Genomic DNA, 18,290 nt, shown 5'->3' on the forward strand with positions numbered 1-18,290 from the left:
TATCTCCCTGACATAGATGTCGGCCAACCTCTTCTCTTAATCCTACTAAAATGATCTTCCAATTTTTTTTATTGATTTTGTTTTATACATGTTAAAGTAGCGGATTTATCATATGTTAAGGAAGGTACATTGTGATTGGAGCTCAGCCTACAATGGAAATTGTGGCAAAACAGAATATGGTTACAGTTATGGACCACCATGAAGGCAGGAAAACAGAGGAGTATCTTTAGTTGGGATGCATATTACATGTTTGATAGAATGCCTAAACTAAAAGAGTTTCAAAAACTTAAATTCCCATGAAATCTTCAATTATGTGTTCTTTTTTATTTATTTGTTCGACCAACTTTCAAACACATATATAGTCGTTTAGTTTATTGAAGACCTCAAAACCATAAAATGAATTCGTTTAGTTTTATAAAAGAGCACAAAAGCACATAATGTATATAATTTTTTAATGCTCTCTATTAATTAACCTTGATGGAATTTTTGGGGTTGGATTTTAAAGTATTAACAATGATTTTTTTTTCTTTAACCCTAATTTAAGGTTTAACTTAGGGCCGATTTGTAAGTTGGAAGAAGAGCAAAAAATTCCCGATGATGTTTGTGGAACTGTCATAACTACCGACTTGAAGAAAGGTATAAAGACTTCAATTTTGTGTTTATTTTTTATTGAAAGAAGATATATGTGGTAAATTTTCAATTTTCTTTATAGATGAAGCTATAATTTTTATCTGGTGTTGACTTAACATTATAAACTTCTTTTCATGTGGAAAGTTGGCTTATGTGATGTTTCTGTCTTTTTGGCGCTAATGCTAAGTTCAGTCAATTAGATCAACACAATTATTAACTTTATCATATTCATGATCTTAGATTTATGTTATAACATGATTATGTGTACGCTTTTACTATCAGATAGGTTAATTTTAAATTCAAGTTAAAGATGATTTCATCTCCCTCAGCGTCTGTCGGGTATGTTTCTGCTACACTCCATCCAAAGTCGGGGTAAAAATAATAAGTATTTTGGTGAAATTGTGTATTTTACTCTTTTAATCAATATAAACAATCTACTTTTTACCAATAATAAATTTTTTTTAAAAGAGGTATGAAGTGTAAATATACAATATGGATTTATTTATAAAAATATCTATCCATATACTAAAAAAATGGAAATTTAAAATTCAATTATATATATTTACAATAGATAACAATATATTTAAATAAAACTAAAATTAGGGAATTATTTAATTTTATTATTGAATCTCATTTAAATTCCAGGTAACAAAATTTGTAACATAATTTTATTCCCCTGTTTCATTCTCAATTCGTTTTTTTGTGGTTGTTTTCTTCAGGAGAAACAAAAAGAAAAAGCGTTTATTATGCATTGAATGATCATAAGGGGTGATAGGACCAACTATTTTGAACCGTCGGCAAACACTTGACAAATAGAAATTAAATAAGCATGAAAACATATCAGAACAATAAAACCCTAAAAATAATAAAAATTTTGTTAATAAATTTATTGATTTTATGATCTTTTACTCTTCCAGATCAACTACTTCCCTTCAAGACATGACATTACTCAACAGTTCCCTATTTCTCTTGTTAGGTTGTTAGAAAAGCATGATAAAGTTAGTTTATTTATTCTATATTTTCTTAAAAAATTTCATCCGATTGCTAATAAAATGGGCACTATACTTTATTTTTAACCCATAACAGCAACATACTTTTATTTCTTTAATGTACAGTTTTATACTATATCTTATGAGTAACCATATGAATGAGTTGATGGATTATATGTTGGTTTGTTGCAGGTGCTTGCTATTGATAGAAGAGTCGTGATGTGAGACCATCAAAAGCTTATTTGCACATATATTTTCCCTGAACTGAGACTTTAGATAGCTACAAAATAAGTATCAAAAAATTCAATTAAATAAGAACACACAAAAGGTTTTTTCCCTAATTGTATGAGGTGTTGCATTTTGGGTAGCCATTTTCTATATGCCATGTGATGTTCAAAACTGGGAAAAACTTCTAAATCATTCCGCCTCTATAGGTTCATCATTGAAGGACTATTTTTTGCTACGGTTGTCCACATAAATCCCCAAGGACATTGTTAAATATAGGCTACATTGCACGAAATAACAATGTACTTTACTTTTTTACCCATACTAATATACTTTTCACAACTTACTGTATTCGATTCCGTATTACAAACGATAATCATTTACACAGGATGCCACATGTTGTAATTTTCTGCAGACAGGGGTAGGTGGATTGAAGGTGCAAATTTATACCATATGGTTGAATTGACTTTAATGACTTAAAGTGTTCTTATTGGAGGATTTGCTGGAGTTGGTGATATAAAGTAAAACTCACACACACACATACACATACATATACATATACATAATGCATCTACATAAATGACATATGTGTAATTATGTATCTATTAAATGACATATGTGCTTAAATATTCAAATTTTTTTTATTATTTTGGAAGTGCTGCAGATAAGTGGTTCAAGGAAGCCAAAGACAGGTTTACAACTTTGAATGCAATTATATATGGAAACATAATTTATGCACATTGGTGAGTATTCCTTTCTAATTATATATTTTAAATTTGAAAAAAAATATATTTTGTAACACTCTGAAACACACACACAGCCAAACGTTCAACATGGAGGCTGCTGAAGCCTTGGTGAAGGAGATGGAAGAAGAGGGCATTGATGCTACAATGGATATTTACCAGACAATGATGGACGGTTATACAATGATTAAAAATGAAGATAAAGAGGGAATATTTGCATTCGAAAATATTGTTCGTTTTGATAAAAAAAAAATCCAACAATTTGTGTCCTGTTTGATCGAATAACATTTTTAAAGAACAAACAACGGAAAAAATTGTCGCATCCGACCCCCGCAACGCGGGGGTTCCCCATCTAGTTATTATTATTATTATCTATGTTCTTACTTCATACATACATTTATTATTATTGTCCAATGATATGCTTCTTATAATACCACAAAGAGATTTTGTTTCATAATGATATATTTGGTGTATATAATCAAAAAAACTCAAATAGACATTTAACGAGATCCTTTCACGCATTGTGCTCATGATTTTAATTAATTTAGCCGTAGTGAAAATTGATTAAAGTGCCGCTGTGAAATTAACCAAATTTTATTTATTGTATTCAAACAAAAAAATGCATATTAAACATTCAACTAGCTGGAAACAAAAGTTTTCATGATATTTTTTATTTTCTTCTTCAAAACATTTTAAAACCTCTTTTAGGAATTCAATAAAAACATTATAAAATATGGTTTTATTCATTATAGAATGTGATAATAGAACGTGTTTGCCAAACCTATGACGTAGGTGTTTCATCCCTTATTGTCAGGGGCGGACCTAGGGGTGGTCCACGGTGGCAACGGCAACCACTAACTATTCTGGCCGCAGTGGAAAAATTTTCGAAAATCTTTGAAATTTTTATTTTTTCTACTACCGCGCAACCCCTAACTCTCCTGTGCAACCCTTACTGTAAAATCCTGCGTCCGCCCCTACTTATTGTCTCAAAGTTTCTTTTACACTTATGATGTTTAAGGTGATTTTATACTTTCTAGTGCCAAATGGGTCATCTAGTCACTCAGGTCTGATCCTAAGGGTGTGCAAAGTGTACAACCGTATAGGGCCTCGGAAAAAATGAGGTCTGATTTTTAGTCAATTTATATAGTTATATATTATATATTATGTTACACAATAAAAATAATAAACGATTTCTAGTTTGATTGGCTTACCTTTTGCTGTTTCCTGCCCAAATGCCCAGGGTTCGATTCCCATCTAGTCATTTTCATTTAAATTATATATATATATATATATATATATATATATATATATATATATATATATATATATATATATAAAATTTTAACAAAATGTTCTGTAGCTTAGCTGGCTTCAAGGCATACACATTGTTAGCTTCCTAGACTAGGGTTCAAACCACTTGCCTAATGCCCTTTTGAGATGATTTTTGTAACCAATCATTTTTCTTATATTAGGGGCCATTATTATTTTTAGCACATGCCCTTAAAATTAACGGACCGGCCTTGTAGTCACTAGTTAGTTATAATGTTACAAGTTTTTTCAAATAAGAAGACACGATCAGGAATCGCGTGTCATTATTTTGGAAAAAATAATTATTTAGTCTTATAACCTGCTGAACAAGTTAAAAATGACTAAAATGAATAAATTAGCCGATTTCTTGGGCTTTTCTGTTCAAAAAGTTAAACAGTCGAGACTTTTTTATTAAAAAATAAATTTAAGACTTTATAAAAATTTTCTCAAAATATTAAGATTTTTCTCAAGATTTCTCAAAAAATATATAGATAAAATCCTTCCTTTTTAAAAACTCATATTTTGCATAAAAACACTTTTAGTATTAAATAGGAAATATGAGTTATTAAGGTAATTAACTTTTCGGTTTGTTCACATCTGGGTAACTAATTTTTTGTATATATCTAGGTAATGAACTTTTTGGAAGTGTTCACATATGACCACTATGACTTACTGTAGTAGGTTACATCTGGTCATAATGGTCATATGTGAACATTTGCAACAAGTTCGTTATAAAGATGTGTAAAAAAATAGTTACCCAAATATAAAGAAAACAAAAAGTAAGATTAAATTACACTAATGGTCCCTGTGATTTGGGGGAATTTATGCGTTTAGTCCCTAACTTTTTTTTTTAACTCGGACGGTCCCTACTGATTATTTCTGTTGTGCGCTTGGTTCCTATCTAACCTAAAAAAGACTATTGTGCCCTTATTAATTTACTTTTTAATTAATTTTCTTATTTATGTATTTATTAATATATATTTAAAAAAATTAATAGACCCAACATATTTGTATATCCTCATCCTAAATCTGAAACCACATTTGAAAAATTTAATCTGGGTCCCACCGCTCATCATCTCATCTCTCATCCTTCCCAACTTCTATTTCTTTTACATCTTTAGTGACATTGACATCTTCACCATCCCTTCTTTTTTCGGTCCTTCAACTCCGACGAACCAACACCACAACCTATTGTCTCTTCATCAAATTTTCCACCACCACAACCTGAAACATCCCAAAAATATAGTCCAAAATTTTCGTTTTTAGATCCTTAATAAAACCATAAATCATCCATCATCATAAAGAAAATCAAGAACCATATGTCTCAAAACATCATATCAAATATTGTATCAAAATCAAATGAGAAAATATTAGAGTCTAAAACAATCCCAGGCTGAAATTGTGGTGTGCGTTAGGGATGAAAGCGGGTCCAAACCCGGACCGGATGAACCTAGACCTGGATAACCCGGAACCGGTTAACGGGATTTTGTAGAGCTGAAAACTGGACCGGTATATAGGAACCGTTTTCGGGTACAGTACCGGGTAAAGTGGGACTAGAACCCGAAAACATCAAAGTGGGTAGGTTGGAACCGGATAAAGTGGGTTTAGAACCGAAAAACCCGGAAAATCGGAAATTTTTGTTAATTACTTACTACTTAGTGATTTGAACTTTGAAATTTTTCATATTGATATCCCGACTTTGGGGGACTGTAACTCATTGAATATGAAACCAAAATTGACAAAATTATAGTCTAAAATGATGTACAAACTCTAAACTACACTCTAGAGAAAACCGCATGTCAATCCGACTTTAATATAATGAGATATGCATGTGTTAACATTTTCACAAAATACAAACTACAAAAACAAATAGCTGAAAAGTTAAAAATTTTCAGTTTTGATATCCCGACTTCGAGGGACTATAAATCATTGAATATTAAACCAAAAATGACAAAAATTATTGTCTAAACTTATGTACAAACTCTAAACTACACGTTGGAAAAAACCACATGTAAATTCGGATTTAAACGAATTAGATATGCATGTTTTAAAACTTTCACAGAATACAAAAAAACGAAAAAACTAAAAACTTCCAGTTTTGATATCTCGAATTTCAGGGACTATAAGTCAATGAATATAAAACTAAAAATGGCAAATTTATAGTCTTAAATCATGTACAAACTCTAAAATACACGTTGGAAAAAACCGCATGTCAATCGGAGTTGAAACGAATGAAATATGCATCTTTTAAACGTTTCACAAAAATCGGTTCTTGCCCTAAAAATGGTTCCGGTTCCAAACAACGATTCCGGTTTTTAGACCCGATTTACCCAGACCCGATGGACCCAAATCCGGATTACCCGGAACCCGGATAAAGCAAAATTTTAAACCCAGAATCGGAACCGGTTCTATATATTCCGGTTCTAACGGTTCCGGTTCCGGTTCCGGTCCGGTTTTCCGGTTCTAAATATCATCCCTAGTGTGCGTCATGTGATCATCCCGAGCCCTTCCCCTTGCTAGTGGAAGTACCTGAAACCAAAATTGAAAACCGTAAGCACGGAACTTAGTGATCTCCCCACAACTACCACAAACCATACACATAACATATAACATATCTTGGGCCCGGCCCCGCCCCTGCTACATCGAGACTAGCTCGGCATCGGCTGGCCCGACATCGGGCCCTACCTGACATCGAGCCCTTTCAGCATCGGGCCCCGCACGACATCGAGCAAGTCTCGACATACATATGAACATATCAAATAACATATAACATAACACATATACTATCAAGTAAACATTCCTCGGGCCCCGCCCGACATCGGACCAAGATCCAAAAGCATACTATCACATCATACTAACCAGACATTCTTCGGGCTTGCCCCGACATCGGACTGAAATCCAGAATTCCTAACATATAGCAAATACATGCAAGAATCACAAAGACATCAAGCATAAAGACATACAAGCATTCCTCGGGACTGGCCCGACATCAGATCGAGATCCAAAAAGCATATAACACTACATCGGGCCTCTCCTGGCATCGGACCGTTGTCCGGAACTACTACTAACTAAACGGGCCGACCTTGGTGCCTTAGACCTGTTCCTACAGGAGAAAACTCACCCCGCAAAGCTGTCTGTGAAATCTCATGGTGAGGAATATTTGGTAGTTGATCCAACGACTTCCCATCTATCAAAATCACAATAATACTTAGTCACTATTTGTAACTCCTTCTCAGGGTAAAATGGCCATTTTACCCTTGGTCAAAGACAATGCTCTTGTCAAAGTCAAAGTCAAGGTCAACTCCCAGTCAACCCAACTCGCCGAGTTATCTGCTAACTCATCGAGTTCTATGCTATCAGACCCGATGGTAAACTGAATCAACTCGTCGAGTCCCTTCGCAGACTCAACGAGTTCCATCTATACAAAATCGGGACAAAACAAAACAATTCATCGAGTCCCTTCACGGACTCGCCGAGTTCTTCAACTTCTTGGTCTAACTCTTGTACATCTGGTTGAGCTTCTTCCTAACTCAACGAACTTCACTCGGGAAACAGAAGAGGCTTGGGGACTACGACCCGACTCGCTGAGTCCCATGAACAACTCGTCGAGTCCCTTGCATGCCAAAACCATACAGTCAATTCTAATTGATTCCAATGCTTCTAACTCATAGATCTGGACTCCTTAGGCTATCATAACACGTAAAGTTGCTAACTTTACGTTCATGCATGATGATATAAGGCCAAAACACTCATTACAAGCTAGAATGAAGGTCTAAGTCATGGCATGGGGCTATGGTTGAATAAAGGTGACAACTTTGAGCTTCTAAAGCTCAGTAATGCCTAGATCTAACGTCCTTTCATCCCCCAAGGTTCAAATCTCGGAAAGACCTTGGAAATGAACCAAAAAGTGACAATAACAAGTCTACATGAAGATCTAAGTAGATAGAAGCCAAGGTATAAGCTTTATACCTTTAACAAGTCTGAGATGTCACAAAAACTCTAGATCTTCTGCCCTCTTCTTGTGTCTTCACTCTTTTCCTTCCTTCTCCTAGTTTCAAACCACACAAGATGCAAGGAAATGGCTCAAGAATGCACAAGATCGATTAGGGTTTCGAGAGTGGGTTGGGAGGTGATAAAGACTGGAGTGGAGGCTGGATATGATGCTTAAACAGGGTACAAACCCTAAAGATTAGGGTTTCCTCCTGACGGACCTACTCATCGAGTCAAGGATTTTGACTCGTCGAGTAAAACACTTAAATCCCGCATCCAATCTGGCATCTACTCGATGAGTTAGGGCTACCAACTCGTCAAGTAGATCTTACAAAATGAATACTTTAATAATTTAAATACGTACCAGGAGCGGGGAGTTACACAACCCAATGCATCACAACTTCTATTTAAGTTCCCTCTTGTTGAGATGTTACATGAACCACCTCATAGGGCCTACAACCTATCCGAACCACTCTATGGGCCGCCGACCGGACTGGGCCGCCTCGTAGGTCCTACAGCCTATTCGGTCATCCCCGAGTGTCTTGGCCTACAACCCAAAGTAGGACTGCCTTAACCCAACACGATATGTCGACATATGCAATAGATAAACATAAACATAGAGCCAACAAATACATATAAACATACATATCTACTTAACAGCTACAAACTAGCATAACACTATCCTAACCAGGATACATAATCTAGTGGGTCGACACTGGTGCCTTCGACCCATGGATACAATGAGGAAAACTCACCTCTCAGTTGAATGCAAACTGAATAAATCTCTGCTCCAAAATTCAGCTCAACAATCACCTAACCCAAAATCAGGACCTAATCTTAATTAACAGATCAAAATACCCAAAATACCCTTAGGTCCAACTTGATCAAAACTCTGGTCAAAGGTAGAGGTTAACGAATCAACTTGATCAACTCTGCTGAGTACATGGGGCGTACTCAGCTTGTATGCTGGGCGTACATGGACCTTGACTGGGATTGGTCGATTGACCTCGTATGCACGACGTACATAGTGTTACACACGACGTACGCACCGAAGTCCTTTATTCCATAAGAGCTTACTCCATTAAGCTCTTACGTTCCAATTGTAGATCGAAGGCCAAAATACAACTCAGAGTCATAGATTTTCCAACTTTATGACTTTGCATTCCCATTAAGTGCTTAATACCAACATTCCTAACTTCTTAACACCTAAAGACCTTCTAGAGCATGCATGAGTAAGAACTAAGCATCAAGATCTCATTTTTATGACTCAAGACCCCTCATTGGACCTCAAAGGACGATTTATTTAGTTAAGAGCATACCATGCTCAAGAATCACAAAGATTGGGGCCAAAATGCCCTAAATGAAGGAATATCTAGATCTATAAGAAAATATGATCAAGCTAGGAGCTTTTTACCTCATGAAGGTTGCTAGCAAGGAGAGAATCCCAGTTCCAAGCTTCTTCCAAGCTCCTATGTCCTTGTACCACATTCTTCTTCTTCAAGATTACCACCAAAACACACAAATGAGCTCAAGATGCATTCTTCACACTTAGGGTTATTGGGGCCATAAGGAGATTATATAAGGTGCAAACCCTCAAACTCAGGGTTTTGGTCTGAATAGCGTACGCACGATGTACCTGCTGAGTATGCCTGACGTACGCGTGCGAATCCTACGATCCTCATGCATGAGTACATCATGCGTACACCCCGAGTACACTCGGCGTATAAAACAAAATGACAAGAATTAAAACATTTTAGGGTTAGAACTAAACCTTCTCGGAATGGGTGTTACACATCACTTGTTTTATGATAGGAGTTCAAAAACATTATTAATCAACACATTCTTAAAAAATAAAATTTGATTCTGAAAGAATGAAATCGGTTACAAGTAAATTTTTATTTTTAAAGAATCAAATCATATTTTCTCTAATTTCATGCTTTATGAGTATTGTATAAAAATATATTGTTAGTATTATATAAATCATGAATGAAACTGATTCTCAAAGAACAAAATATGATTAATGAATTAGAATGATTCTTAAAGAATGAAATATATTTCATGTTTTGTGAATATTACAAATTCTTCAATACGTGATTATGATAAATGATTTTATTTTTAATAGTATAAATTTGGATTTTATTAATAGAGTTGATTCAATTTCCTCAAATTTAGTTACTTTCCTTTCATCTCTTTTAATAAAATGTCATATTTATCATTTAATATATTTATAATTAATTAAATATAATTATATATTTATTTCTATCACATGTTAATACTATGTATGTTAAGATCACATCCACTAATTTCTTTTAAACTAGTGACCACTATTTGATCATACATTCACACAATATTTATATTCACATTTGATCCCGACCCTATATATATATATATATATATATATATATATATATATATATATATATATATATATTCTTATTATATATTTAATAAAAATTCAAGTTTGACTTTTGACAAAGATTGTCCATAACAATTTATTTCTCTTTCATAGAACTAAGACTACTAGGGAGATTGTTTTGTAATGAAATCTCAAACACCCTATTAAAATGCAGGTGGTTTTGAGATCTAAACATAGTTCTAATGGTGTCGGTGGAAAAAGGTAAACATGGAAATCTAATTGTAAGGAACAAAGTGTTTCCATGGATGGAATTGTGAGATGCCCAGTTTAGAGAACCATATCAAATCGATCTTTATCAAGAAAAGGGAGTACGAGTAGTAATTTAAATAATGAAGTTGAGAAAGTGAAACCATTTATAAGAAAAGGAAACAAAATCATAGATAAATCCAACAATGGAGTTGAAGAAATTAAAGGGGAAACCAGAGATGATAATGAATGAGATAACAGAAAATAGTTCAGTTCAAAGCTTAGACGAACTAGATGTTGCTTGTGAGGAGAAATGGATGACAAATGACTTGGGAAAAGTCAAATTTCCTTCGATTTTTACTCAAGATTGTGAAGATGAAGAAACTTTGAATGTATGATTTAAATGTATAAATAGTCTTCTTAGTAAATTACATGACTTTGTCTATAACATCTTTCCCACCTCCATATTTCTTAGTCAGCTCATCCTTGACTCCTACAAGAAAGCCACCAGACTCCATAAATCCATCTGGAACAAGGTAGTTGAAGGTGTGGTGATCTCATTTTCTCTGATGATTTACGATGCTTTCAAGTTGATGTTCTCTTTGTTGAAAGTTAAACCGTACACAATGCATTTTATACAAGCTTCATATGTGTCTTTTTCTCCCTTTAAAGAACAAATCAAACCCAAATTCCAAATGTCATTTTGTCTTTGCTCTATTTATAAGCCTTAATTTGACTATGTCAAACAGATATTATACTTTGCAACAATGCTAGCAAAATTCCCGATGAACTTCGTATACTTGGAAAGAATTTAATGACTACTATCACATCCCTCCAATGAAATTAGGGCATAGTGTTTGATTAGGAGTGATGAGCCCCTGTTCGATTTTTGTGAGATATGTTCAATTAAAGGAAAAATTGATGGTTTTGTTACCTAGCTATGATTTTTTTTTTTTATGACGAGTAGACAAACTCTTATATAAAGGAGGAGGTTGGAGGAGATGAAACTTGTAATATTGAGTCAAGTGACCTTATTAACAAGTAAAAACAGATTTTAAGCCTATAAATTACAATAAATAAATAAATAAATAAAAATTCATTAAAGACGTTAAACCTAAAAAATTTGTAGGGCTAAAATGACACTTGTTAAGGTAATTAACTTTTTGATTTGTTCACATCTGGATAACTATCTTTTTTTCATACATATCTAGGTAACGAATTCGTTGAAAGTGTTCACATATGACCATTACCGGATGTAACATACTGCAATAGGTCATATATGAACACTTCCAAAAAGTTCGTTAGTTAGATATGTAAAAAAAAAAAAAAAAAAAAAAGATAATTACCTAGAAATAAATAAACCAAAAATTTAATTACCTTAATAAGTTATATAATCCCGATATTATTAACTAATTAATCTACAAGGATGTGGGTTCAAGAGGGAAGTACTTAATGACTAGAATTTGGAAAACGTAAAGATATAGATGGGTTAGAAAAGAGAAGGAAACAGAAGTCAGAAACTCCTCAAACGTCTAAAAATCCTCTCCCCCATTTCTCCCTCTTCCCTCCGTCCAACGTAGCTGTTGTTTCCCGTCGCATTACGGCGGCGACGCTCCCCCGATATAATCGGATTCTGCACCAATATTTATGCAAATTTGCTTATCATTTATCGACAGTACTCCGATTTCTGCAACTTTTCTTCAGCTCAACTATTTTCGCCACCAACAACCAGTAAAACCTTAGGTAACTTCTACTTTTCTCTGTATCTGTTCGAGGTATTATACAAGTTTTATGCAGTTCGTGATGCAATTTGCCATATTTTTTAAATTTATATTGATTTTTCATTTTGTGTTGTTTTGCCAATTTCTAGGTTTGATTTTTTATTTTATTTTTGCTCTTTCACCTGATGAACTTTTGATCGGCAAATGGATTATATGGAGTTACTGTTGTTGTCAGTAACTTTGAATTTGTTTATCGTCTTCGTGACTTTTCGTTTAAGATTCTTAGCTTGATTCGTAGTTCGGAAACTTGTTGAAATGTGATTCCTTCAGTGGATAAGATTTCTTCTTATAAATTATGCTTATAGGGATTTTCCACTTTATATAGTACATGCAATCAGAAACAAATATATCGCTAAACATCTGCAAATGTGATTTCAGTTGCGACAGAACTGGCATCAATCTTGTTAGTTTCTTTGTCTAGTTGTTCATATCGACAAAAAAAACCTGCAACATTCAGTCTATGATGCTAATCAGTGGCCATAGTACACATGACATGTGCTACTTTTAAAAGTAAATGTACTATTTTCTGCCTTAAAGTCGTGTGATTCTGTTAGTTGAACTAATAGGTTTTGAAGTAAAGATGATTAGATGACGAATCATCCATCAATTTTCTGTTTTGGTCAATTGCTGTAATAAATTACCAACTACCCAACATTTCAGTTTTAACAATTTGTCACAACACCTATGGCTTTAGCCTATGTATGTGATTAAGTTGAATCTTGCTTCATAATTCTCTCCTTTTGAATTTCTCCTATTGGGATTATGATTTTTCATTTTTGTCATGTAATGATTGTGTTTAGTGTGTTTGACAGGTTTACAAGATGATTGGATCCTTTCTTACAAGAGGGCTTGTGTATGTGATATAAAACTTGTTTTTTTTTTTTTTTTTTTTTTTTACTTTTGTTTATGGAGAATCATAACTGGATTTCTTTTAACTATTTGACTACTTATTTACATGTAGAATGGTGTTTGGATATGCATATCCAGCCTATGAATGCTTCAAAGCAGTTGAGAGAAATAAACCTGATATTGAACAACTTCGTTTTTGGTGCCAATACTGGTATTATGCATCTATACATGTTAGATTTGAATTATAACAAAGGCAATTGAATTTGAATGATTGATTGATAAATTTAAGAGTTTTCTAAATTGTTTGATGATGTTTTCAGGATCTTAGTTGCTGTATTGACTGTTTGTGAGAGGATTGGTGACACGTTTGTTTCATGGTAAGCCTGTAATTTTTTGGTATGATGGAATGGAATCAAAGAAGGAATGGAATGGAATGTTTGATTCCTTTCATTTTGTTAGTTTCTCCATTTCCTATGAGAGGCTCTTTTCCATTCCATCATGGAGTGGAATGAAAAATTGTAATATAACCCAATTTTTATTTATGTATTTTCAAATGAAAAGTTTTTTTTTTTTTTAGTATTCTATGGTTTTAATTATATCAAAGTTATATTTCCTATAAATAACTAGAAAGAATTTTATTTTTTTTGGGATAAAGTGATACCTTCTGGCAAACTTTATTAGAATCAGAAGATTTACAAGGCTAAAGGAAAGTATATTTTATTATAATAATAATATTATTTGGGTTTCAATGAGCTTTTATTATGTTTAATGTTTTACATATGTAGATAAAAAATTCATTATTTATAATAAAATAACGTAGAGTAGAGTCTAAGTTATACATTGTATCTACATATAATAAAAAAAAATCATATATTCATTTTTACAAGCCAATAATAATAAAATGTAATAAATTATTTGTTTTTGGTTGTTCTACTTGTGAAGGGTTCCAATGTACAGTGAAGCAAAGTTAGCATTTTACATATACTTGTGGTACCCAAAAACAAAGGTAATGTTTACATTTAAATGTCTAAATATTTATATTTCAAATTTTCATCTTCTTATATAATGTTTATCTTATTTTTTTGGGGGTTAATATCATAAAAGACCCTATATTTTAAGGTTTTTTTTTTTCCCTAAAAAAGACCTTGTATTTTTTTTAGTTATTCCGATTTGGCCCTTTTAGCAGGTTTATCGGTAACCTTTCGGTTTTAGATAATATTTTCCGGAAATACCCTCAAAACTTTTTTTCTTTTCCGAAAAAAACCTCACATTTAACAATTTTTTTGTTGAGGTTACTCTCATAGATGACCTTATATTTTATGTTTTTATCGAGTTAAACCTCAACTTTATTTTTTTTCCTTAAAAACACCTTGCATTTTTTCAATTTTTCGATCTGACCCTTTTAATCATTTTTTTTTTCTGAAAAAACTTGTAAAATGTGAGGGATTTTTCAGAAAAAACTAAAAAAGTCAAGGGTTTTTTTTTTTGGAAAAAATGAAAAAATACGAGTTTTTTTTTTTTTTTTTAAAAAAGACCTTATATTTTGTGTTTTTTCCAGATTAAACCTCAAATTTATTTTTTGCCAGAAAAACACCTTGTATTTTTTCATTTGTTCTGAAAAAGCCCTCAACTTTGTATTTTTTTTTCCGAAAAAAAAACCCAACCTTCTAAATGCTCCCAAAATAAACCCTCAACTTTTTATTATCATTTCTTAAAAAAACCCTCACATTTTACAAACTTTTTTAGAAAAAAAATGACTAAAAGAGCTAGATCTGAAACAATGAAAAAATACAAGGTCTTTTTCAGGAAAAAAATAAAGTTAAGGTCTAATCCAGAATAAACACAAAATATAAGGTCTTTTATGAGATGAACCCTTTTTTTGGAAAAAAAAAAAAAAAGTTGTGGGTTTTTTTCAGAACAAAGTAAAAATTTGAGGGTGTTTTTTTTTTGGGTAAATAGTCTAAAACAGGAAGATTACAGTAAATCCTCCAAAAAGAGGCTAATTGCAATAAATGGAAAAGTCCTTTAAAGGGAAAAAGAAACAAAATTGATGTTTAATCCCGAAAAAACCCAAAATACAAGTGTTTTATTTTTATGATATTAATATTAACCTGTTTTTTTTTTTTTTTTTTTTTATTAAATAATTTCAGGGAACAATCTATGTATATGATTCGTTCTTCAGGCCATATATTTCAAAGCATGAAACAGACATTGATCGTAATTTAATGGAATTAAGAACAAGAGCTGGAGATATTGTCGTTTTGTATTGGCAAAGAGCTGCAACTTATGGTCAAACAAGAATCTTTGACGTTCTTCAATACGTTGCTTCACAGTCAACACCAAAACCACAGCCGCCTCAACCCGCTAGACCTCGACAACCGCCACAAAACCGCCGACCACCACCACCATCTCAACAAGAACCAAAAGAGCCGCCATCACCTTCTTCCACCTCCTCCTCCTCATCATTTGATTCATCTCCTCAACAAGACAATCCAACCGCCAACCACCGCCCACAACCGCCGCCTGCCGCCGGCATCTCAAAAGCACAAAGAGCAAGCTCGTCGCAAAGCGTGGCGGTGGTGGCACCGCCTGATGCCGCCGATGACATGGAGGTGGTGGAAACCGAGTCAAACCCTAATCCGAATACTAGTGTGAAAGAGATTGTGATGGAAGAACCTACAAGGGTTTACACACGTGCGAGGTCGAGGAAAAATAATAGTGTTGTTAATGTTGAATGATTAGGGAGTAGATTATGGAAATGTTGGAATCATGGGTGTAACATGTTTGTGTATTTTCTTGCAATAAAACTGTTTATTTTATTTTATTTTTACTTATTATTTGTTGGTAGGAGGTTGGAGTTTTTTTGTAAAAAAAAAAAAGAACAAAAAAACAAACACACACATTGATCCGACTTTTTTCGATTTCTATACATAATAATAGGCCATGTTTTGTTCACTTAAACACCAAAAGACTAATTTCTAGCACCCTTTTTACGAATAAGGGAACTAATTAGTTAGCAAATACTTTAATTTGGAGACACCCGACATTTTTATTGCAAGACTTGAATGGGATGTGTTATTGACTTTTTAGGGATGCGTTTGATGATGAGGGTATTTACGTCTTTGAGAAATAAGAACTAGTGTATGTCCCAAACTGATGAGGATATTTACGTCTTTGAGAAATAAGAACTAGTGTATGTCCCAAACTGATGAGGATATTTACGTCTTTGAGAAATAAGAACTAGTGTATGTCCCAAACGCAATACACCTTGTTTAGTTGTTTGGTAGCATCCTCCTCTTGCCGAAGCCTCAAAATGTCACCTTGAAACCAACTTAGCTATATTATGGGTGTAGGATGTGTTTGTTATACAATTCAAACATAAGATTAGACATATTTAGTAGAGTATTTCCAATGTTGAGGGCATTTATGTCTTTTGCATCGATAACAAACCAAGAGGACGTAGGAGTCCAACCTTGTTTCAAATTTTTGGGAGGAACAAAAATTATGATTTTTGTACTATAAATATCAATCGATCCTAGTCTAATCCATACAAAGCACAATACAAGTTTTGTGTTCTAGTCTAACAACTATGACATTCGAATAGCAAACAAATTGATTTATTGAGTTTGAAAATAAAAATAAGCTAAAAAAATTTAAGTTGAATTCTTATCAAACTTTTAAGTAGTTTGATGCAACATCTATACTTATTTTTGGTTCAAAATTGAATCTTGAAGATAGTTCTCAACCCCAATCTCTTTTTAAGCCTACACATTAATTTCAAACCTAGCCTAGCTTTGAGTTCGGCTTGGTTTATTTGTATCACTATTTGTGGTGCCGATTCAAACATATTCGTGTGTGTGAGAAGAAATTACGCAAGATCATGCACCATACATAAGCTTTCATGTTTGGAAAGAAATAAAACAAGTGATGAATATGACCACAACCATTGATGCAACCATACTCATCCCTTTTAACATATTATGAACATAAACTTAAATACCGAATTCTGGATGTTATCATTTCCCACTATCCCACAATCTCCATCTCCGTGTTTCTTTTCCCATAAACTTGACCAACCCTTAAGCCCTCCAAAGTTGGATAAGTATTAAGCCCTCCAAAGTTGGATAAGTATTTTCCTTTTCATGAAGTTGTCCTAAAAGATGGAACAATATGCAATGCATTGGTCAGTAGCATATTATCAATGCTTAGTTTCAAGCTATTTTGAACTCTACCCCCTTCTTTTTTTTAGCTCCTAAACTAAAACACTCCATTCTTGGTTTAATAGTTTAAAACCATTTTTAAGTCTATAATTGATTAATTAGAGACATCGTTACAAAAAAACAGTCACATTCTCAAAAAATTCATAGGTTTTAAAAGTGTTTAAGAGATGATACACAATCATAATATCATTACATAATAAAAGTAACCACTAAATAATTGTGTCTTTCTTAAATATCCAAGATCCTCTAACGTCATTCACCTCTTTCATTTGAATACATGTCATAATATTTGTTAGGGGTTGGAAATGTCTAGTGAGTAAAACCAGATTGATACTTTCTATTAGCTGATTATATATATATATATATATATATATATATATATATATATATATATATATATATATATATATATATATATATATATATATATAATTCGAATTGTTGAATATTCATTCCTATTTTATCTACATATTCTACAGTTGTATTATTTGTATTTCTCCCTATATATAGGGGATTGTTAATCTGTTGAAGGCATCAAATCTTTATACCAGAACCTCTATTATGGTATCAAAGCGGTAAACGAACTCTAAAATCCTATATCGCCTGCCTCTATCAATCAAAGCTACAACTTTGCTAATCTCATATCATCATCTCTATTCTCCATGACCAAAGACGATTATGGATCAGGTGAGGTAAAGGAAACGACCTTGTATTGTAATGAATGTTCAGAAAAAGATTCGAACCTTGGAGGCACCAAAGTTACCTATTCCTCGTGGACTAAGTTGTCATGTCTCCATGCCAAAGCCTACAAGGTAATCAATCACATTAATGACACTCCTCCGCCGACAGAGACTGATCTTGCTTATCACCGGTGGGTGGAGATCGACAACCTAGTATTACAATGGATCTATAGCACCCTGTCGAATTAATGGTTCGAATTTTGGAGAATGACA

General features: G+C 33.2%; 1 protein-coding gene across 2 annotated transcripts; it reads left to right on the top strand.

Annotated features, from left to right (window-relative positions):
• Nucleotides 1-11,960: 11,960 nt before the first annotated feature.
• LOC145086080 (putative HVA22-like protein g) lies at nucleotides 11,961-15,941 on the top strand. Of its 2 annotated transcripts, none has more exons than XM_079023808.1 (6): nucleotides 11,961-12,230; nucleotides 13,069-13,121; nucleotides 13,230-13,328; nucleotides 13,438-13,494; nucleotides 14,060-14,123; nucleotides 15,268-15,941. In XM_079023808.1, exons 2-6 carry the CDS (start codon nucleotides 13,090-13,092, stop codon nucleotides 15,853-15,855), a joined length of 840 nt encoding a protein of 279 aa, XP_078879934.1. In that variant the 5' UTR covers nucleotides 11,961-12,230; nucleotides 13,069-13,089; the 3' UTR covers nucleotides 15,856-15,941. The 2 variants fall into 2 exon arrangements, with proteins under 2 accessions (XP_078879934.1, XP_078879933.1); XM_079023807.1 differs by having other exon boundaries at nucleotides 11,962-12,230; nucleotides 13,081-13,121.
• Nucleotides 15,942-18,290: the final 2,349 nt, after the last annotated feature.

The sequence above is a fragment of the Lactuca serriola genome, chromosome 2, assembly GCF_051521515.1.
Source record: "Lactuca serriola cultivar US96UC23 chromosome 2, Lser_US96UC23_V15, whole genome shotgun sequence".
Classification (NCBI taxonomy): Eukaryota; Viridiplantae; Streptophyta; class Magnoliopsida; order Asterales; family Asteraceae; genus Lactuca; species Lactuca serriola.